The sequence below is a fragment of the Carcharhinus amblyrhynchos genome, chromosome 6 (assembly GCF_965287045.1).
Source record: "Carcharhinus amblyrhynchos chromosome 6, sCarAmb.v2.hapA, whole genome shotgun sequence".
In the NCBI taxonomy this organism is placed as follows: Eukaryota; Metazoa; Chordata; class Chondrichthyes; order Carcharhiniformes; family Carcharhinidae; genus Carcharhinus; species Carcharhinus amblyrhynchos.
Genome location: NC_137329.1, coordinates 68,697,711 through 68,720,576, shown reverse-complemented (window position 1 = coordinate 68,720,576; position 22,866 = coordinate 68,697,711). Strand labels below are relative to the sequence as shown.

Here is a 22,866-nt window from a genome sequence, read left to right as displayed (position 1 = left end):
TGTTGTTCCTTTGTTTAACAAGGGTAGCAAGAATAATCCAGGTAATTACAGGCCGCTGAGCCTTATGTCAGTGGTAAGGAAATTATTGGAGAGGATTCTTTGAGACAGGATTTACTCCTACTTGGAAATAAGTGGATGTATTAGCAAGAGGCAAAATGGTTTTGTGAAGGGGAGATCGTGCCTCACTAATTTGATTGAGTTTATCGAGGAAGTGACGATGATTGATGAGGGTAGGGCAGTGAATGTTGTCTATGTGGACTTCAGTAAGGCCTTTGACAAGGTCCCTCATGGCAGACTGGTGCAGAAAATGAAGTCGCATTGGATCAGAGGTGAGTTGGCAAGGTGGATTCAGAACTGGCTTAATCATAGAAGACAGAGGGTAGCAGTGGAAGAATGTGTTTCTGAATGGAGGGCTGTGATAAGTGGCGTTCCTCAGGGATCAGTGCTGGGACCTTTGCTGTTTATAACATATATAAATGATTTGGAGGAAAATGTAACTGATTTGATTGGTGAGTTTGAAGACAACACAAAGGTTGGTGGATTTGCAGATAGTGATGAGGACTGTCAGAGGATACAGCAGGATATATATCAGTTGGAAACTTGGGCAGAGAGATGGCAGATGGAGTTTAATGCAGACAAATGGAAGGTAATGCATTTTGGAAGGTCTAATAAAGATAGCAAATATACAGGAAATGGCAGAACCCTTAAGAGTATTGATAGGCAGAGGGAACTGGGTGTACAGGTACAAGGTCACTGACAGTGGCAACGCAGGTGGAGAAAGTAGTCAAGAAGGCATACGGCATGCTTGCCTTCATAAGGACATAAGAACATCAGAAATAGGAGCAGGAGTAGGCCATCTAGCCCTTCAAGCCTGCCCCGTCATTCAGTAAGATCATGGCTGATCTGAAGTGGATCAGTTCCACTTTCCTGCTTTCTCCCCATAACCCTTAATTCCCTTGTCTATCAGAAATCTATCTACCCGTGTCTTAAATATATTCAGCGAGATAGTCTCCACCACTTCAATGGGCAGAGAATTCCAGAGATTCACCACCCTTTGAGTGAAGAAGTTCCTCCTCAACTCCGATCTAAACTGCCCCCCCTTTATCTTGAGGCTGTGCCCTCTAGTTCTGCTATCCTTTCTAAGTGGGAAGAATCTCTCTACCTCTACCCTATCTATCCCCTTCATTATCTTATATGTCTCTATAAGATCCCCCCTCAACAACTTCCCTACCACTGACATCAAACTCACCGGCCTATAATTACCCGGTTATCCCTACTACCCTTTTTAAACAACGGTACCATGTTCACTATCCTCCAGTCCTCTAGGACCTCACCTGTGTCCAAAGAAGAGACAAAGATTTGCGCCAGAGGCCCAGCAATTTCATCTCTCGTCTCCCTAAGCAGCCTAGGATAAATGCCATCAGGCCCCAGAGATTTATCAGTTTTAATATTACCTAAAAACCCTAACACTTCCTCCCTCATAATGGATATTTTCTCCAGCAGGTCCACAATTCCCTCCAAGACACTTCCAGACAACAAGTCCCTCTCTTTTGTGAACACTGGTGCAAAGTATTCATTCAGGATCTCCTCCATTCCCTCAAGCTCTAAACATAGTTCCCCTCCTCTGTCCCTAAGAGGACCGATTTTTTTCTCTAACCACCCTTTTGTTCCTAACATATGAGTAAAATGCCTTTGGATTTTCCTTAATCTTGTCTGCCAAGACCATTTCGCCTTTTTGCCTTCTAACTCCTCGTTTGAGCTCCCTCCTACTCTCTCCGTATTCCTCCAAAGCTCTCTCCATTCCCAGTTGCTTGGACCTAACATACGCCTCTCTTTTCTTCCTGATCAAGTCCTCAGTATCCCTAGTTATCCACGGCTCTCTAATCCTACCTTTCCCATCCTTCCTCTTAACAGGCACATGTCTATCCTGCAACCTTATCAGTTGTCCCTTAAAAGACTCCCACATGCCAGACGTGGACTTACCCTCAAACAACCTCTCCCAATCAGTGGCTAACAGTTCTTGCCTAATCCAGCTGTAGCTAGCCTTCCCCCAATTTAGCACCCTCCCCGCTTCGGACAACACTCACCCTTTTCCATTAGTATCCTGAAGTAGACAGAATTGTGGTCACTATTTGCCACATGTTCCCCTACTGAAACCTGATCCCTTTGCGGAATGGCAACGGGCCTTCCCACTGCACCAATTGACCCTCCCAATAGGCCCGACCCTCAATCGGCCCTAACCCCCTCTGGCCCCACCGCCTTGGCACTGCCTAATGCCCGAGGGCACCCCTTTACTTCCAATCTCCTAGGGGGCATTAATAGCCTGTATTCCTTCCAGCAGGGTTGGCCTCCAGTTCCCCATTAGTGGCAAGTTCTTGTAAACCCCACTGGAGAGAACCACTCCTGGTGGGGGGGGGAGATGGACTGAAGTCCCACCAATGAAATGAATTTAAATATTTAGATCAGCTCCCCATCTATTTGTGGCATGGAGCTGATTACTCCAAAACTCTTAGAGCTGGAGACATAGCTGGAGGAGCACAGCAGGTTGGAGAATCAATCTCATGTTCTGTGTGAGCTGGAAGCTTTTCAAGCCCAAATGGACCCATAGTGTCATAGGGACAGCTTAAGATTGGTGATGGAGGGCAAGTAGGAATGGGCAATAAACGCTGGCCCATCCAGCGATGCCCACATCCAGTAAAATGAATTTAAAAAGGCATGTTGTCAATGGTGGAGAATTTCCCGTTACAAATGCTGAAGGCAGTGTTAAAGGAACTCTGTAAAAAGGTGCTAATGGTGAAGGTGACCCTGTACCTAACCAAGATAAAGGGAATGTTGACATAGAACATTACAGCGCAGTACAGGCCCTTCGGCCCTCGATGTTGCACCGGCCAGTGGAACCAATCTAATGACCCTCTAACCTAAACTATTCCAATGTTATCCATATGCCTATCCACTGACCATTTGAACGCCCTTAAAGTTGGCGAGTCCACAACTGCTGCAGGCAGGGCATTCCATGACCTTACTACCCTCTGAGTAAAGAACCTACCTCTGACATCCGTCCTATAATTACCACCCCTTAATTTAAAGCTATGTCCCCTTGTGTTAGCCATCACCATCTGAGGAAAAAAGGCTCTCACTGTCCACCCTATCCAATCCATTGATCATCTTGTATGCCTCAATCAGGTCACCTCGTAACCTTCTCTCCAATGAAAATAACCTCAAGTCCCTCAGCCTTTCCTCATAAGACCTTCCCACCATGCCAGGCAACATCCTGGTAAACCTCCTCTGCACCCTTTCCAATGCCTCCACGTCCTCCTTATAATGCGGTGACTAGAACTGTACACAATACTCCAAGTGCGGCCGCACCAGAGTTTTGTACAGTTGTAACATAACCTCACGGCTCTGAAATTCAATCCCTCTACCAATAAAAGCCAACACACCGAACGCCTTCTTAACAACCTTATCAACCTGGGTGCCAACTTTCAGGGAGCTATGCACATGTACCCCGAGGTCCCTCTGCTCGTCCACACTATTAAGAGACCTTCCATTAGCCCTATATTCTGTACTCCTGTTACTCTTACCAGAGTGAATCACCTCACTCTTTTCCGTATTAAACTCCATTTGCCGCCTCTCGGCCCAGCTCTGCAGCTTATCTATGTCCCTCTGCAAACTGTAACATCCATCCTCACTGTCTACAACTCCTCTGACTTTGGTGTCATCAGCAAATTTACTAATCCATCCTTCTACACCCTCATCTAGGTCATTTATAAAAATGACAAACAGCAGTGGCCCCAAAACAGATCCTTGAGGTACACCACTTGTAACTGAACTCCAGGTTGAATATTTCCCATCAACCACCACCCTCTGTCTTCTATCAGCTAGCCAATTCCTGATCCAAACTGCTAAATCACCCTCAATCCCATGCATCTGCATTTTCTGCAATAGCCTACCATGGGGAACCTTATCAAACGCTTTACTAAAATCCATATACACCACGTCAACTGCCTTACCCTTATCCACCTCTTTGATTACCTTTTCAAAAAACTCGATAAGGTTTGTGAGGCACGACCTACCCTTCACAAAACTGTGTTGACTATCTCTAATCAATTTATTTCCCTCTGGATGATGATAAATCCTATCCCTTATAATTCTTTCCAAAACTTTGCCCACAACAGAAGTAAGGCTCACTGGTCTATAATTCCCAGGATGGTCTCTACTCCCCTTCTTGAACAAGGGGACAACATTTGCTATCCTCCAGTCTTCCGGCACTATACCTGAAGCCAATGACGACATGAAGATCAAAGCCAAAGGCTCTGCAATCTCCTCCCTAGCCTCCCAGAGAATCCTAGGGTAAATCCCATCCGGCCCAGGGGACTTATCTATTTTCACGCTCTCAAGAATTGCCAATACCACCTCCTTATGTACCTCAATCTCATCTAGCCTACTACCTGGTATCGCAGTATTCTCCTCGACTACACTGACTTTCTCCTGCATGAATACTGTCGAAAAATACTCATTCAGTGCCTCTCCTATCTCTTCAGGTTCCACGCACAACTTCCCACTGCTGTCTCTGACTGGCCCTAATCTTAGAACATAAGAAATAGGAACAGGAGTAGGCCATCTAGCCCTTCGAGCCTGCCCCGCCATTCGACAAGATCATAGCTGATCTGTCGTGGCTCAGTTCCACATTCCCGCCCTCTCCCCATAACCCTTAATCCCCTCGCTTATCAAAAACCCATCAACCCGCGTCTTAAAAATATTTAGTGAGGCAGCCTCCACCACCACAACGGGCAGAGAATTCCAGAGATTCACCACCCTTTGAGTGAAGAAGTTCCTCCTCAACTCCGTTCTAAACCGCACCCCCTTTATCTTGAGGCTGTGCCCCCTAGTCCTACTGTCCTTTCTGAGCGGGAAGAGTCTCTCCACCTCTATCCTATCCATCCCATTCATCATCTTATATATCTCAATGAGATCTCCCCTCATTCTTCTAAACTCTAACGAGTACAAGCCTAGTTTATTCAGCCTCTCCTCATAGCTCAACCCTCTCAACTCCGGTATCAGCCTAGTAAACCTCCTCTGCACTCCCTCCAAGGCCAAAATATCCTTGCGTAAGTGTGGCGACCAAAACTGTACTCCAGCTGCGGCCTCACCAACGCCCTATACAGCCGCAGCTAGACCTCCCTACTTTGATATTCAATCCCCCTCGCTATGAAGGCCAGCATCCCATTAGCCTTCCTGACCACCTGCTGCACCTGCAGGCTGGGTTTTTGCGACTCATGCACAAGGACCCCGAGGTCCCTCTGCACCGTCGCCTGCTGCAGTTTTTCGCCACGTAAGTAATAGTCTTTCCTACCATTATTCCTACCAAAGTGGACCACCTCGCACTTGCCAACATTAAATTCCATTTGCCATTTCCTGGCCCATTCGCCCAGCCTATCCCCCTAACCAATCTTTTATTCTTAACAAAGCTATAGAAAGCTTTAGGATTTTCCTTGATCCTATCCGCCAAAGTCATCTCATGTCAACTTCTGGCTCTTCTTAACTCTCTCTTTAACTCCTTCCTGGCTATTTCATAACTCTCCAGTGCCCTAACTGAGCCTTCACGTCTCATCTTTACATAAGCCTCCTCCTTCCTCTTCACCAGAGATACAACTTCCTTAGTACACCACGGTTCCCTCACTCCACCACTTCCTCCCTGCCTGACAGGTACATATTTATCAAGGACTCGCAGTAACTGCTCCTTGAATAAGTTCCACATTTCAGATGTTCCCAGCCCCTGCAATTTCCTACTCCACCCTATGTATCCTAAATCTTGCCTAATAGCCTCATAATTACCTTTCCCCCAGCTATAACTTCTGCCCTTCCCTTTCCATCACTAAGGTAAACGTGACTGCATTGTGGTCACTATCACCAAAGTGCTCACCTACCTCCAAGTCTAACACCTGGTCTGGTTCATTACCCAGTACCAAATCCAATGTAGCCTCACCTCTTGTTGGCCTATCTACATACTGTGTCAGGGAACCTTCCTGCACACATTGGACAAAAACTGACCCCTCTAATCTAGGGTCAAGGACAGCCAAAAATTCCAGAACTTGGTAGACAGCCAAAGAGGACTATATAATAATTAATGCTGCATAGTACTGTTTCTAGAGTAAAATCATTCTGCTGGCTGTTGGCTTCATTTTTAAACTTGCAACCGCTTCTGTGTAATGTACATGCGTGAAATCTGTCCATAGTCAACCAAGCTACTTCTATCTTTGTTTTCAGGTGGGAACATTTTGCACTTTGGTCATAGTGAGTCTCAACTGGACCTCCCCTTTCCTCCCATCGCCATGGTAACAGAGCCAGTTAGACTTGTTATTAGGCAGAAATCATACTAGATCACAGGATTCTCTTCATTTCTCCATTTTACCTTGAATCAAAGGCAAGACATAATCATTGGACAGAAACATCACATTTATAACATGATACTAAATTAGGAAGGTATAACATAGAGGACAGCAGCAATATATAAGAAGGCATAAAGGTGCAGGCAGAGTGAATGGAATACTTGGCAAATAAAAGTCAAATGAAGAGTGAGTTGTTTGATTTTGATTAGAGAAATAAGAAGGCTGCTTACTCCTTGGAAGACTAGGAAAAAGCAAAATGGCTATAAATACTGACCTAACCAGAGGACATTAAGGAAAATATATTTTTGTGTCAACTGGGCTACTCTATAAACTATTATTTTATTTTACAAACGGGCAAGGCTTTACCCTGGCTAGCCATGACTCGTATCAGAGGAATTTCTAATCTTCAGACAAACTGGCAGTTTGTTATTCATTAAAAAGCACATATGTCACTTCCTGTATGCAATCCCAAAAAGGAATTCTGACCACCAAAGATGCTGTTGCCATTGTTTTATCATTTTTATTCTAAGTATTGGGCAGATTTGTAACTTGGAGAGTTTCAGATCCATTTTCTGGGCCTGTTTTGAGGCCCCCCCCACCCCGCCCCCCCATACGCACTCTGTCTGCAAGAATAGCATCGATTGCGAATCTCGCTGAAGAAGCTTGTCGGTAGGGCTTCATGTACCTGAAACCCAGCAGCTCCAATTGAAGCCTCCAACTGTGTACGCACTGAAAAAAGGAGTACTGCTCCTCTGCTGCATCCCTCCTGGGCCGTATAATGCCTCCTCCTGGTCCCCATGGACATCGCCCCACCCCCCCCAACATTCTGAAACCCCCGGACCCACCCCCCACCTCCCCACCATCCAGATTGATCACAGCCCCATCCCCCTTCCCCCCCACCGGTCACAGTCAGAGTTGCAGTGGACGCCCCTCCCCTGCCAGCAGAGTGATTTTGCCCCTCTGGCATCAGCCATGTTACCCCTGAGCCACCCCTGCAGCCTGGGCTCCTCCTCAAAGGCCTCTGGAATGTCAGAGTTCCTCAGAATGAAGCTGTCATGCACACTGAACGGGCACCTTGCATACATGGTACTTGATCTTGTGCTCACAAACCAGCTGGACATTGAGGGAGTGGAACTCCTTTCTACTGATGACTTTTTCTGGGTTCTGAAGTGGGGCCTTGAGGGCGACGTGGTGCAGTTGATGGCTCCCTATGCATTAAGCATCCATGCAACGGCCGCAAACCCTGCAGCCAAGGTTTTCTGATGGGCCTGGTCTGGGTGAAATTTGATGTACTGTCCAGCCCAGGCATGTGGGGCATCCATGATGACCTTGACGTAGGTGGAGACAGCTAATTATGAAATACCACCTACATCTCCACTGGGGGTCTGGGAGGAGCCAGTGTCATAAAAGTTCAGAGCGGCCATCAGTTTGATAGCCGTGGATAGTGGATGCTACCTCCCTCCCATCCCTCCTCACCACCCTGAGGTGCCAGGTCCTGCAACAAGTGGTACAGGTATTGCGTTGTCTCCTTTCAGAGGCAGAGACATCAGCAGCACACAATGTCCGACATCTGTTCAAAGAACACTTGTGTATGGAACTGCTGGGGTTTCCACTCCCTCTTTCTCCTGTGACCCCTTCTGGGTCAATGGCGGCCACCTCCTGCCTCTGGTGGTCATCCCCCTTCACTCCTGCAAGTGGTAAGGCCTGGCACTCCTCTGCCCACAATTCTTCCTCCAGTTCTCCTCCTTAGCTCCAGCAGCAACCAAAAGAACCGCGAGATCAATCATTGGCATTGCAAAAGCCATCTCATGTTATTGTTATTATTATTATTATGTTATTATCTCATTATGTTGCAACTGTACACAACTCTGGTGCGGCCGCACTTGGAGTATTGGGCATGGCTTTAAATTAAGGGGGGGTAGTTATAGGACGGATGTCAGGAGTAGGTTCTTTACCCAGAGGGTGGTGAGGGATTGGAATGCCCTGCCTGCTGCAGTTGTAAATGCGCCTAGTTTGGGGGCGTTTAAGAGGTCTGTGGATAGGTTTATGGACGAAAAGGGATTGGTTTAGGTTAGTGGGTCGTTGTTGTTTTTTTTTAACTGGTCGGCGCAACATCGTGGGCCGAAGGGCCTGTTCTGCGCTGTAATGTTCTATGTTCTATGTTCATCACTCTGAAGGAGGGTGGGGGGGAGGGTTAAAGAAGGAGAGAAACACATGAAGGTTAAGGAACACTACTTACCCCTATTCCAGCAACACACACTGCCCATACTGCCCATTCCCCCCTCCTATATGTGCCCAGAAACACAAATGTCCCACTTCCCACCCACATGCCCCCCAGCAACACAGTAACACACCTGGAAATGTTCTGAGGTTACAGCAATGCAATTTTCAAGGCACATCCTTCAGCTGGAAAAGTGCTTTGTGCATTAGGATCCAGCAGAACCCACAAGACCGAAGGTCAGTGCTGAGACTTGGGTCTAGGCTGTGAATCGAACATTGGATGCTCTGCTGAGCAACAGCCCTCACACCCACCCACGCACTTGCAAAGCCCCCCACTGACCCGAAAAACAAAATGGGCACCACAAAAGGACGTCCCATAAGCAGCATGGAGGTATCCAATGGTAGGCATTTACCTCCATACTAATCCTCACTGATAAACCACTAAATCGGACTTCATGGAGTATGTCTATTCCAGGCCAATTCCAGACTGCAAACAAAGTGGTAAAGGCAGAGGTGTCGGTAAAGTGTGCAGCTCGTTAAGTATGTTGAAATCAATGCAAGTATATTTAAATGGATGTCATGCTCGTTATGGGCGACTCCCTGATCACGGCCATTTTCAGGCTTTGGTAAAGAGTGAACCGGCGCGGAGGTGGGCACTACTCACCTCACACCCAATTTTATCAAATTCTTGCACCCGCAAATGGGCACAACTCAATAGTCAAATCACCTCCCTGTGACTCCAAAGGCAGAAGGAATCCTGACTCTCATTAAACATCTCAAGATTCCAATCCTAGGAAAATACATCCTTTGTACAACATTCCTGCAAACCTGTTTGGACTTTATGGGCCCTATTTTACCATTTTGATGCTAAATGTTGGGGCGATTTGAACCTGGGAGTGTTTCAGATCCGCCTTTTAGACCATTGCGAGGCACCCCCATACGCATTCTGCCTGAAAAAATATCTGAAACACACTGCACAAGCCTGTGGGCAGGGCTTAACATGCCCAAAACCTTGCAGCGCCTCCAAATGCACATGCGCAGAAAAAAAAGATGGATTGCTGCTCCCTTGCCACATCCCTCCTGGGCCGGATAATGCCTCTCCCTGGCCCCCACAGGCATTACCCCACCCAGACCGATTTGCAGGCCCCTTCCCACACTGATGTCAGGCAAAGTAGCAGTGGACCCACCTTCCCTCCACTGATCTCAAGCACCTTCCACCCCAGCCAATGATCTCAAGCAGAAAGCCATTGAACGCTAGGCGCTTACCTCCTCATTAACCCTCACTGACGGATCAGATTTATATGGAGTATGTCTGTTTCATGCCAATTCCAGATGGGTGAACATGGTGGTAAAGGGGGGAAGTGCCAATAAGTTTAGGCGTGCAGCCCATTAAGTCAATTTAAATGCTTGCAAACGCATTTAAATGGCTGTTACACCTGTTTCGGCATGGTACTGATTGTGGCCATTTTCGGGCCTTGGTAAAGGGGGAATCGGCATGAATTCTGACGCGCATTGCGCTATTTGCCTCACACCCAACTTTACCAAGTTTTCGCGCCCGAAAACGGGCGGAACGCAATGGTAAAATTGAGCTCTATTTTCCAAAAATTTGTCAGAGAGGGTAGAGGCTAGGCAAGCCTCTCAGAAAGAATATCATGACTCTCAGAAAGTAGACAGATTGCTTAATGTGATGTAAAACAAAAGGGTGCTAGATTTCAAATCTGTTGTATATCATTTCCCATTGCACTCTTGGGGAAGTGTATATTTTTAAAAGTGAAATAAGACATTGATCTCTGTAGATTTGTATCGATTTTAAGTGCTGATACATTTTCATTGAATAGACTGTCAAGGATGCATGTTACCATGCAATGAAAGTAGCCATTGATGTGGGTTACCGCCATTTTGATGGAGCCTGGGTTTATGGTAATGAAGCAGAAATTGGAAAGGCCATTCAGGAAAAGATTGCTGATGGTACAGTGAGGCGTGAAGACATCTATTACTGTGGCAAGGTAACACACATTTCAAGCATGTCTCACTCTTTCTCATTTCTCTCCCTTCCTTGGAGCTGTTTCTGTTGCTCACACATCTTGTACCTTCACATGTGCCTTCAGATAATGAATGAAAGCCTGTTTTTCAACTGTGGAGTCATCACAGTGAGCTTGATCTTATTCTCACCCAATGACCTCGCACACTCACCTGCACAGACAAACATGCACACACAAGCACACATGTTTTTGCACATATACAGATGAAGATAGCCACCTATAAACGCAGGGACTAATATGCACACATTGTTAATACAAATACACATTCATGTGCAGGCACAAATTATATGCATACACATGCATACCAGACCCCATATATGTGTTCACATACACCCACATGCATATGTGTAGACACACACATTCGCTCACAGATAAACACAGATGCATGCGCATCTAAAGACAGCATATGCACAAACTCACACACTTCAAAATATTAACTGGAGCTATTGAATTTCTCAGATCTTGCCAGGAACCATTGGTAAAGCTATTGGAATCAACTAACTTGGAATAAAGAAATATTAATGAACAACAACGGTCTGCATTTATGTCAAACTTTTAATGATTCAACAAACATTTTATGCCTCAGATTCTCTCCTTTCCTGCTAGTGTTGATTTTAATTGCGCAAGAATGAGCAGCTCACCAGCGTCTCACAAATGTGAACACTGATTCCACAGGCTATTGAACTACAGAAGGCATTACAATCAACTCTGAACCCCTCGACACTTTTAAATAGCTGTCTAATTTTGACCTTGCTGTCATAACTCCAAAGCTTCAGCCTGTGTGGGATATGAAACCCATCATTTTGCAGGTTACAAGATTTAGCCACTGGGCAGTGCATTCCAGTGAGCTATTGACTCTCTCCTACAGGGCTATACCCATATAGTTCATAATTAAGCACAATTTGAACTGTTATAATGTGAAGTCTTCAATACGGAAGTGTCAGCCTGTGCTGTAATAAATAATTTGACAGTGCTGTTTCAATATGATGCATAAATTTCACATTTTCAGCTATGGAACACCTACCACTCACCTGACATGGTGCAATCCTATCTGGAGAAATCCCTCAAACTTTTAAACTTCGAGTACATTGACCTGTACATCATTGAGCTTCCATTGGCTTTTAAGGTGAGTTGATATTCTACACAGTGTTTAAAGATTTGCCCAATCACCATTCCTCATTGATTCCCCCGTGATTGCTCTCGATGGCGCAGTCTCTTGTGCCTGTCCAGTTTACCAGATGCTGACTGTCCTCCAACATTTAATCCCAATCCAGCTCTGACAAAGGGCCATCCTGACTCAAAATGTTGGTGCTACTCTTCTCCACAGATGCTGTCAGACCTGCTGAGTTTCTCCAGCATTTTTCACTTTTGGTTTCATCCAACCTCTGTTCTTCATGGCTAACTCTGGGCAACAAGCAACAGTGGGTACTTCAATCACAGGGGCTGCAGAGGTGAACTTAATGACTTTCACAGATTGTAATCAGGAATGGGAATCTGCACTAATTTGTCTGATTTTTGCTCCAAGTGTTGGCTAAAGGTTTCCTATCAGAACGAATGGAGTACAAGGCATTTCATCAATTTGTAACTATTCATAAGCACATAAGAACATGAGAAATAGGAGCAGGAGTAGGCCATCTAGCCCCTCGGGCCTGCCCCGCCATTCAATAAGATCATGGCTGATCTGTCGTGTCTCAGTTCCACATTCCCGCCCTCTCCCCATAACCCTTAATCCCCTTGCCTATCAAAAACCCATCAACCCGCGTCTTAAATATATTTAACAAGGCAGCCTCCACCACTTCAACGGGCAGAGAATTCCAGAGATTCACCACCCTTTGAGTGAAGAAGTTCCTCCTCAACTCCATTCTAAACCGCCCCCCCCCCCCCTTTATCTTGAGGCTGTGCCCCCTAGTCCTACTGTCCTTTCTGAGCGGGAAGAGTCTCTCCACCTCTATCCTATCCATCCCATTCATCATCTTATACGTCTCAATGAGATCTCCCCTCATTCTTCTAAACTCTAATGAGTACAAGCCTAGTTTATTCAGCCTCTCCTCATAGCTCAACCCCCTCAACTCCGGTATCAGCCTAGTAAACCTCCTCTGCACTCCGTCCAAGGCCAAAATATCCTTGCGTAAGTGTGGCGACCAAAACTGCACACAGTACTCCAGCTGCAGCCTCACCAGTGCCCTGTACAGTTGCAGCAAGACCTCCCTACTTTTATATTCAATCCCCCTCGCTATGAAGGCCAGCACCCCATTCGCCTTCCTGACCACCTGCTGCACCTGCAGGCTGGGTTTTTGCGACTCATGCACAAGGACCCCCAGGTCCCTCTGCACCGTCGCATGCTGCAGTTTTTCGCCATGTAAGTAATAGACCTCCCTACCATTATTCCTACCAAAATGGACAACTTCACACTTGCCAACATTAAATTCCATTTGCCAGTTCCTGGCCCATTCGCCCAGCCTATCTAGATCCTTCTGCAGACTCTCCACACCCTCCGCACAATTTGACGTTCCACCAATCTTGGTGTCATCAGCAAATTTTGACACCGTACACTTGGTTCCCTCCTCCTATTCCTAATTACAGAATGTCCTGATAAGCATGTGAGTCACATTTGCTGTTCCTGATTGGCTGCATCCACCAAGATGGCACCAAGCTTTGGGCTGGGGCTCACTGATCTACCGGTAACAACAGGTCTGTCTTCTCAGGGTCTTTCTCCAAAGAGACTACAGCAAAGAAATAACCTATTTGCTGTAAAGTGACATGCTGTCCCTGGCTTAGTAATTAACACTTAGGGATGCTCCGGTTCTCTGTTCACTTGCTTCCTGTTGGCCTCCCTCTCAGAGCTTGTCCAGGGAGGGTCAGGCTCGTTGTCTGAGAGTTGGAGTGTGTGGCCCAACAAGGTGCACAATTAGTTTCTGCAGTCCATGTTGGGGTAGGGCCTGGGTGGGATTGTGGTCAGTGCAGACTCGATGGGCCCATGGGCCTCTTTCTGTACTGTGGGGTTTCTATGTTTAATTCCAGTGGGAAAGGTTCTCATTGCCTCTCTCCCAAAGCCAGAAACTGAGTGCTCTGATCATTTTGCTCTGGTTATATTCACTGAATCCCTACAGTCCAGAAGGGGACCATTCAGCCTGTCAAGTTTGCACTGACTCTCCACAGAGCATCTTACCCAGGCCCAACTACCTCAAACATTGTCCGCACTAATCCCCCTAACCTACACATCTTGGATAGTAAGGGGCAATTTAGCATAGCCAATCCACCTAAATATAGTAACGTTTATATTAGGGTCTCTCTTCTAGGATCTTACACATATCTCTACAAATTCCTCTCATCGATTGTTCCTTCTGTAGCACTGTCCAGTGATCCAATCTGTTGCACATTAAGAATACTCAGAACATTCAGATTGATCTGCACACAGTTAGACAAGGTGTAAATTTGTTAAAATCTCCTTTGTTTGCTGATGTGCTTTGAATAATCAATTCCCCCGAGTTCCCCATTTGACCCTATAGTCACAATAATAAAGATGCTGAACAAGGAAGATTAGAAGAGGCTAAAGACCCTGTGGGAACTATAGATTAGTCAGAGGCTCAGTTGAGCCATTGAGGTGATATTTAGCTTTCTCCAGTTGTGTCAGATAAGCCTCCACCACTTCAACGGGCAGAGAATTCCAGAGATTCACTACCCTTTGAGTGAAGAAGTTCCTCCTCAACTCCGTTCTAAACCCCCCCCCCCCAAATCTTGAGGCTGTGCCCCCTAGTCCTGCTGTCCTTTCTGAGCAGGAAGAATCTCTCTACCTCTACCCTATCCATCCCCTTCATTATCTTATACGTCTCTATCAGATCCCCCCTCATCCTTCTAAACTCCAATGAGTACAGACCCAGTCTATTCAGTCTCTCTTCATAGTCCGACCCCCTCATCTCCGGTATCAGCCTAGTGAACCTCCTCTGCACTCATTGTTCTCTGGAGCAGTGTACTGGTGGCTGGTGAGTGTAAACTGTGAGTGTACTGTGTTTTTTAAATTGCATTGCTGGGTTGTGGGTTTTTTTTTCCCTTTGTGCTTTCCATAGAGGGTCCTAGGCGCAAGGGCTGTTGGGAAGGGAGTGAGGGAGTATGAAAACAAGGCCACAGTAGATAGTGGGCAGCAGAGTGAGGTGGGTGCTGAGTGAGTACTGCAGGGCTTTGGCGAGGCAGGGTTAGGCAAGGTGAGTTACTGGTCAAATTTTTCTGAGTTTGTCTGTAGGCCTAAGGGTAGTCAAATAAATGGCAGGGTCCATGGGGAGATGTGTCAGCTGCGTAAGGTGCAATATGTGGGAGTTCCTGGAGACACAGCATCTCCAGAGAGTCCACATCTGCACCAAGTGTCTGGAGTTGCAGTGTTTGAGGGCCTGGGTTAGGAAACTGGAGTTGAGGCTGGAGGATTTATTTTTAGTGGGGGAAAATGAAGCACTAATGAATAGGAACCAGATTCAAGAGGGGACCTCAGAGTCAAGGAGGGGGGATGGGTGGGTTACAGTTAGGAAGGGGCAGTCTCTCAAGATAGCAGGGGTAAGGTGCCAACTGAGGTGGAAAGGGCATGAGGGGAAGAGGAAAATGCCTCAGAGGGAAGGAAGGGGGCTGGATGTGAGATAGTGGTGGGGGATGGGATGGTTAAAGGAATTGATAGGCGGTTCTGTGGGCAAAAGCGGGACTCCAGGATGGTAGTCTGCCTCCCTGGAGCAGGGGTACAGGATGTGTCGGAGAGGGTAGAGGGAATCTTGAAGGGCCAAGGGACCCAGGCGGATGTAATTATACACATAGGAGAGAAGGACGTAGGAAGGAAGAGTAGGGGGGAAATACGTAGGCAGTTCAGGGGGTTGGGAGCCAGGCTGAAGTGTAGGGCCTCCAGGGTGGTGATCTCTGGGCTGCTGCCAGTGCCCAGTAATAGCAGGGATAAGAATAATAAGATCCTGCAGCTGAATGCGTGGCTGAGGGATTGGTGCAGGACAGAGAGTTTTAGTTTTGTTGACCACTGGGAAGTCTTTGAAAAGGAACGGCACTTGTATAAGAGGGATAGGGAACACTTAAATGGGAAGGGAACACATATTTTAGCTGGGAGGTTGGCTGGAGTGTTTAGGCAGGGTTTAAACTAGTATGGAGGGGGGGTGGGGAGGAGAGAGACAGCTCAGGCACTGGGAGTGAGTTGGAGGTCAGGGTAAGTCTAGATGATAGGGAAATCCCCCAGGAGAAGGAGGATCCGAGAGGGACTGAGGGTCTTTGGTGCATCTGTTTTAATGCAAGGAGTGTGACGGGTAAGACGGATGAACTTAAGGCCTTGATGTTCGCGAGGAATTTAGATGTGGTGGCAGTGACAGATGTGGTTAAAGGAGGGGCAGGACTGGCAGCTAAATATTCCTGGGTATAAGTGTTTTAGTTGTGATAGGGGAGGGTTGAAAAGAGGAAGGGGAGTGGCGCTCTTAGTTAGGGAGCAGATCACAGTGGTGCAGAGAGAGGATAACATGGAGGGGTTGGAAATTGAGTCTCTGTGGGTGGAGTTGAGGAATAGGAAGGGGGCCATTACTATGCTAGGAGTGTACTATAGGCTGCCCGATACCCTCTTCCACTGCCTGTGGGCTATATGTAGGGACATTTTGGATAAGTGTAGGAAGAACAGGGTTGTTGTAGTGGGAGATTTTAATCTCCCTGGGGTGGATTGGAAGGTGCCTAGAGCTGGGGGGTCTGATGGGGAGGAATTCGTAAGATGTGTATTGGAAGGATCCTTGGAGCAGCATATAGATAGCCTGACTAGAGAGGGGGCTATACTGGATTTAGTTCTGGGCAATGAGCTGGGTTAGGTGGTTGAGGTTGCGGTAGGTGAGCATGTGGCTAATAGTAACCACAACTCTGTCTATTTTAGGATACGAATGGAAAAAGACGAGAGCTGCCCTAAGGGGAGGGTGCTAAATTGGGGGAAAGCTAGATACAGCCGGATTAGGCAGGAGCTTAGGGATACAGACTGGGATAGGCTGTTGGAGGGCAAGACCACGTTAGGCATGTGGGAGTCTTTCAAGGGAAAACTGCAAAGGGTGCAGGAAAGGCATGTGCCGGTTAGGAGGAAGGTTGGGAAAGGTAGGATTAGGGAATCGTGGATTACTAGAGATATAGATGACCTGGTTAGGAAGAAACAAGAGGCGTATGTCAGGTCTAAGCAGCTGGGAACAGAGAGAGCGTTGGAGGAATGCAGAGAGAGTAGGAAGGATCTCAAACGGGGAGTTAGGAGAGCAAAGAGGGGGCATGAGATGGCTTTGGCAGGTAGGGTTAAGGAGAATCCAAAGGCGTTTTACTCCTATCTTAAGAACAAAAGGATGGCTAGGGGTAAAATCGGTCCTCTCAGGGACAGATGTGGGGAATTGTGCTTAGAGGCAGAGGGAATGGGAGAGATCCTGAATGAATACTTTGCGTCGGTATTCACGAAGGAGAGGAGCTTGATGTCTGGTACGGTCATTGAGGGAGCGATAGACCAATTGAAAGATTTATCGATTACGAGGGAAGAAGTGTTTGGGCTTTTCGGTAGCATTAAAACTGATAAATCTCCGGGGCCCGGTTGCATTTATCCTAGGCTGCTTAGAGAGGCGAGGGATGAGATTGCTGGGCCTCTGACGCAAATCTTTGTCTCTTCTTTGGACACAGGTGAGGTCCCAGAGGACTGGAGGATAGCAAACGTGGTACCATTGTTTAAAAGGGGTAGGAGGGATAACCCGGGTAACTATAGGCCGGTGAGTTTGACTTCAGTGGTAGGTAAGTTGATGGAGAGGATTCTTAGGGATAGGATGTATGAGCACTTAGAGCGTTGCGATCTGATTAAGGATACGCAACGTGGCTTTGTAAAGGGGAAGTCTTGCCTTACTAATCTGGTAGAATTCTTTGAGGAGGTGACAAAAACGGTAGACGAAGGATGAGCCGTTGATGTCGTCTATATGGATTTCAGTGAGGCGTTTGACAAAGTCCCTCATGGTAGGTTGGTACAGAAGATTAAAGCTCATGGGATATGTGGTCAGGTATCTAGATGGGTAGAGAACTGGCTTGCAAAGAGGAGACAGAGTAGTAGTGGAGGGGTCTTTTTAGAACAAAGAACAACCCAGCACGGGAAACAGGCCCTTTGGCCCAACGAGCCCGCGCTGCCGCATCACTCTACACCTATTCTACCCTGCATGTCTACGAATGGAACCCTACTCAGTCAGATTCAGGGAAGAAATAGTGTCAATTTGGTAAAAACCGATTAGCCTAAGAGCACATCCTTGGGGTGTGGGAGGAAACCGGAGCGCCCGGAGGAAACCCACGCAACCACAGGGAGAATGCGCAAACTCCCACAGACACAGGCCCAAATCCATGTATCTGCACAGCCAGCAGTGCTAGTCACTGAGCTGTTGCGGAGCCCGTCTACCGGTCCAGGATCAAGCACACACACCGACATGAAGTACTAGGCCACTCCTGGACTTCCAAGAGCAGCCCACGCACGACCCGCCGTGTGCATGCCCCTCGTTTGACACGAGGTGGACCTCCACCTGCGGAATAAAGACAAAAATATTAATCTTACAGCCTGCCTTTCCGGTGTCTCCCGAGGTTTAACCCTATTTAATAGCCCCTACCATATCCCTCCATTCCCGTTTCACTCATGTGCCTATCTAACTGCATCTTAAACGAGTCCAACGTTCCTGCCTCCACCACCCTACTCGGTAGCGCGTTCCAGACCCCCACAACTCTCTGCGTAAAGAACCTTCTTCTCACCTCCAAATTATACCTTTTTCTACCTGGAGGTCTGTCACTAGTGGGGTGCCGCAGGGCTCGGTACTGGGACCTCTTCTCTTTGCAGTGTATGTAAATGATTTAGAAGGTGGTGTGATCAGCAAATTTGCTGATGACACCAAGATGGCTGGATTGGCGGGCAGTGAGGAGCAGTGTCTGGCAATACAGCAGGATATTGATAGGCTGGTTGATTGGGCAGATACATGGCAAATGGAGTTTAATCCGGATAAATGTGAGGTGATGCATTTTGGCCGGAATAATGTAGGGGGGAGTTATATGATAAAGGGTAAGCCCGTAAGGAGTATAGAGTCACAGCGAGACCTGGGGGTGCAAGTGCACAAGTCTTTGAAGGTGGCAGTGCAAGTGGAGAGTGTGGTGAAGAAAGCCTATGGTATGTTAGCCTTTATAGGAAGGGGTATAGAATATAAGAGCTGGAGTCTAATGTTGCAGTTGTACAGAACTTTGGTTCGGCTGCATTTGGAGTACTGCGTCCAGTTCTGGTCACCTTACTACCGGAAGGATGTGGAGACTCTGGAGAGAGTGCAGAGGAGGTTTACCAGGATGTTGCCTGGTACGAAAGGGCTGGGGTATCAGGAAAGATTGAAGAAATTGGGGCTCTTTTCCCTTGAAAGTTGGTGACTGAGGGGGGATCTAATCGAGGTATATAAGATTATGAAGGGTATAGATAGAGTAAACAGAGGTAAGCTATTTCCTATGATAGAGACACGTAGGACAAGGGGCCATGGACTTAAGGTGAGGGGGGAGAGGTACAACACAGATATTAGAGGGAGGTTTTTCACACAGAGGGTAGTGGGGGTATGGAATGCTCTGCCAAGTAAGGTGGTGGAGGCAAACACGCTAGAGTCATTTAGAAGTAACTTAGACACCCAAATGAGTGGGTTGGAGATGGGTGGATATAGGAGATCCTTTTAAATAAGGGTCATTAGCATTGGGGCGTCCCTGGTAATGTAAATGGGTATGGTATGATCATAATGTTTTTCTCTTTTCATTCACAGTTTTAAGTCAGTCCACCTCGTGTCCAATGAGGGGCATACACGCGATGGGTCGTACTGGGGCTGCTCTTGGTTGTTCAGGATTGGCCTAGTGCTTCATGTCGTTAGTGTGTGCCTAAACTGGACAAGATACTGGGCAATACGACAGCTCAGTGACTATCGCTGATTGCTGTGCAGACACATGGATTTGGGCCGGTGTCTGTGGGAGTTTGCGCATTCTCCCCGTGCTTGCGTGAGTTTTCTCCAGTTTCCTCCCACACCCCAAAGATGTGCTGTTAGGCTGATTGGCAGGAATAAATTGTCCCTAAATCAGTTTCCCTCAATCTGGATGGCCATAAAACATTAGACAGGGGTCGTGGGGGGAGAGGGGGACTGGTGGTGTTGAGAAGGTGGCGCGGGCTTGTTGGGCCGAAGGGCCTGTTTCCCGGGCTGATTTTGTTCTTTGATCTTTGTTCTTAGCACTCCCTCCAAGGTCAAAATATCCTTGCGCCAGTGCGGCGACCAAAACTGCACACGGTACTCCAGCTGCGGCCTCACCAGTGCCCTGTACAGTCGCAGCAAGATCTCCCTGCTTTTATGGGTCATTTAGCTAGAGTTGGATCTCTGAGTTTGGACTTGGTGGGTTTAAGCCCCATTGTCAGAGCAGAGCATAAAAATGTGGCCAAGAACACAGTGCAGTGCTGAGGGAATGCATAATCTTGTACATCTCAATCATGTTGTCCATCAGTCTTCTCTGCTCCAACAGAAACACAGTAAAAAGTCTGACCACACCAGGTTAGGTGTAAACAGGTTAACCTGAACAGCAGGTTCGGTGTAAAGATCCACATTCTAACCAGTGATCTGTGAACTGTCTGTGCTTTATATGCTCTATCTGAGGCCAGAACCCTCCATTCACCTGACGAAGGGGCTAACCTGAAAGCTTGTGAGTTTACTATCAAATAAATCGGTTGGACTTAAACCTGGTGTTGTCAGACTTTTTACTGTGTTTACCCCAGTCCAACGCCAGCACATCCACATCACCAACAGAAACAACCCAAGCACATCCAATCTCTCTTCATAACTTAAATCTTCCATCCCAAGCAGCATCCTAGCGAATCTCCTCTGCAGCCCCTCCAGTGCAATCACATTCCTCCTATAAAGTTGTGACCAGAACTGCACATAGTACTCTAGTTGTGGTTTCACCAATGTTCTATACAACTCCAACATGATTTCCCTGCTTTAGTAATCTATGCATTTGTTGATAACTGCATATTGGACACTTGCCTTTTTCACCACCCTATTAACATGCCCTTCTTCCACCTTCAGAGATCTGTGGACAAATTCACCAAGATCCCTTTGTTCCACAGATCTTCGGAGTGTTCTACCATTCATTGGGTACTTCCTTGTCAAATAACACCTTCCAAAGTGTATCACCTAATTCTTTTCAGGATTAAATTCAATCTGACACTTATATGCCCATTTGACCATTTGTTTATATCTTTGTAGCCCAAGACATTCAGCCCCTCTATTAACCACCTAGCCAATCTTTGTGTCATCCACAAATTTACTATTCCAACCCTCCACACGGTCATCAATGTTGTTGATATGAATTATGAATAATAGGAGATACAGCACAGATGTGGTACATGACTGAACACTGGCTTCCAGTCACTAAAGCAGCCTTTTGTATCGCTTTTGTCTCCTAAACTGAGCCAATTTTGAATCCACTTTACCAAATTACCCTGAATCCCATGTGCATTTGACTACTTTATAAGTCTCCCATATGAGACCTTGTCAAAGGCTTTGCTAAATCCATATACAGTAACTGTACTACCCAGACCTACACACCTGGTCCCCTCCTCAAAAAATTCAATCAAATTGATTAGATATCACCTCCCTCAGATGAAGCCAGGCTGACTATCAAGCATTGCCTCACCAAATGGATATAGATGCTCTCCTTCAGAATTTTATTCCAGTAGTTTTGCTGACATGAGACTCATCAATCTGTAATTCCCTGGCTTATCTCTACAACTCTTCTGAAATAGTGGAACCACATTAGCTGTTCTCCAGTCCCCTGGCACATCCCCCATGGCAAAAGAGGAATTTTGGATCAGAAGGGAGGAGCAATCTCCTTCCTTCCCTCATAGCAGCCTGGAACATAATTCATCTGGACCTGGAGGTTTGTCCATTTTAAAGCCTGCCATCGCCTCTGGTACCTATGTCAATTTACTCAAGAAAATCAGTCTATCTCCCTGAATTCCATACTTTAATTTTCATTCTCCTGGGAAAAGACAGAAGTATTCTTTCAATGCTACCAATGTTCTCTAGCTCCTCCCACAGACTGACTCCTAATTATGGGCACTATTCTATCCCTGATTATCCTCTTCCCATTGATATATTTATACAATATCTTGGGATTTTCCCCACTTTTACTAGCCAGCGCTTTCTCATCTCCCGTCTTTGCTTTCCTAGTTACTTTCTTAAGCTCCACCCTACACTTTTTGTACCTCACGAATGCCTCCACTGATTAGCTCCCCATGTGCCTCCTAAAAGGCTTTCTTTACCTTAGCATATCCTGAATATCTCTGGTCATCTATAATTCTCTGGGCTTGTTACTCCTTCCTATCACCCTAAAGGGAATATGTTGGACTTGTACTCTACACATTTCCTTTTTGAACACACCTGCACCCGCCCCACCATCCCCGCTGCTGTTCTGTAGGTCTCCCCACTAGTAGCTGTTCCTGGTCCATGTGCCTTATTTTACTCAATCCATTCTCCCCTAATCCAAAACTAATCATCTGTTCTAATATCTCCTAATGTGGCTCGGTGTCATTTTTTATTCTTTTGACTCTTCTCCATAAAGTGGATGAAACAAGTGGGGGGCATTTTATTACATCAGAGATGCTATATAAATGTAAGTAGTTAGTCATAACTCTTTTTATTTTTCTTCTGCAGCCAGGAGATGTGATTTACCCAAAGGATGAAAATGGGAAGTATTTGTATCACCCAACTGACCTGTGTGCCACTTGGGAGGTAAAGTGGAGCCGTTCCTTATTCTCCCTTCTCTGTGTGACACAAGTTGCTTCTTGTGCTGATTCACAAACTACTTAAGAGCAAAACACCAGCAGCAAACAAGAGAATGAGAATTCGGTTAATGCTATAGTTTTCAACATTTCCATCCATTCTTCGCCTCTGTCAGTTTTTAAAATAATTATTCACTGGCACCACTGGTAAGGTTAGTACCCACACTTCTTTCCAATGTGGTGGTGAACAGCATTCTTGAACTGGAAGAGTTCATGAGGTGTAGGGCTAATGCCATTTAGATGTCCAGTTTTCTTTTTATTCCAATTTCTATCAAGACTTTGATAAAACTGAGAGGTTAGTTAGGTCACTCTGGAGACTTAGGTGTCAGCTGCATCTTTGTGGGCCTGGGATCAAATT

General features: G+C 46.6%; 1 protein-coding gene across 2 annotated transcripts in view; it reads left to right on the top strand.

Annotated features, from left to right (window-relative positions):
* LOC145343991 (aldo-keto reductase family 1 member D1-like) overlaps window positions 1-22,866 on the top strand; it is a 69,943-nt gene that overhangs the window by 5,064 nt on the left and 42,013 nt on the right. For both annotated transcript variants that reach the window (XM_080190600.1, XM_080190599.1), the window contains exons 2-4: window positions 10,448-10,615; window positions 11,661-11,777; window positions 22,381-22,458. In XM_080190600.1, coding sequence (XP_080046726.1) covers window positions 10,448-10,615; window positions 11,661-11,777; window positions 22,381-22,458 — 363 coding nt within the window. The remainder of the gene's footprint in view (window positions 1-10,447; window positions 10,616-11,660; window positions 11,778-22,380; window positions 22,459-22,866) is intronic.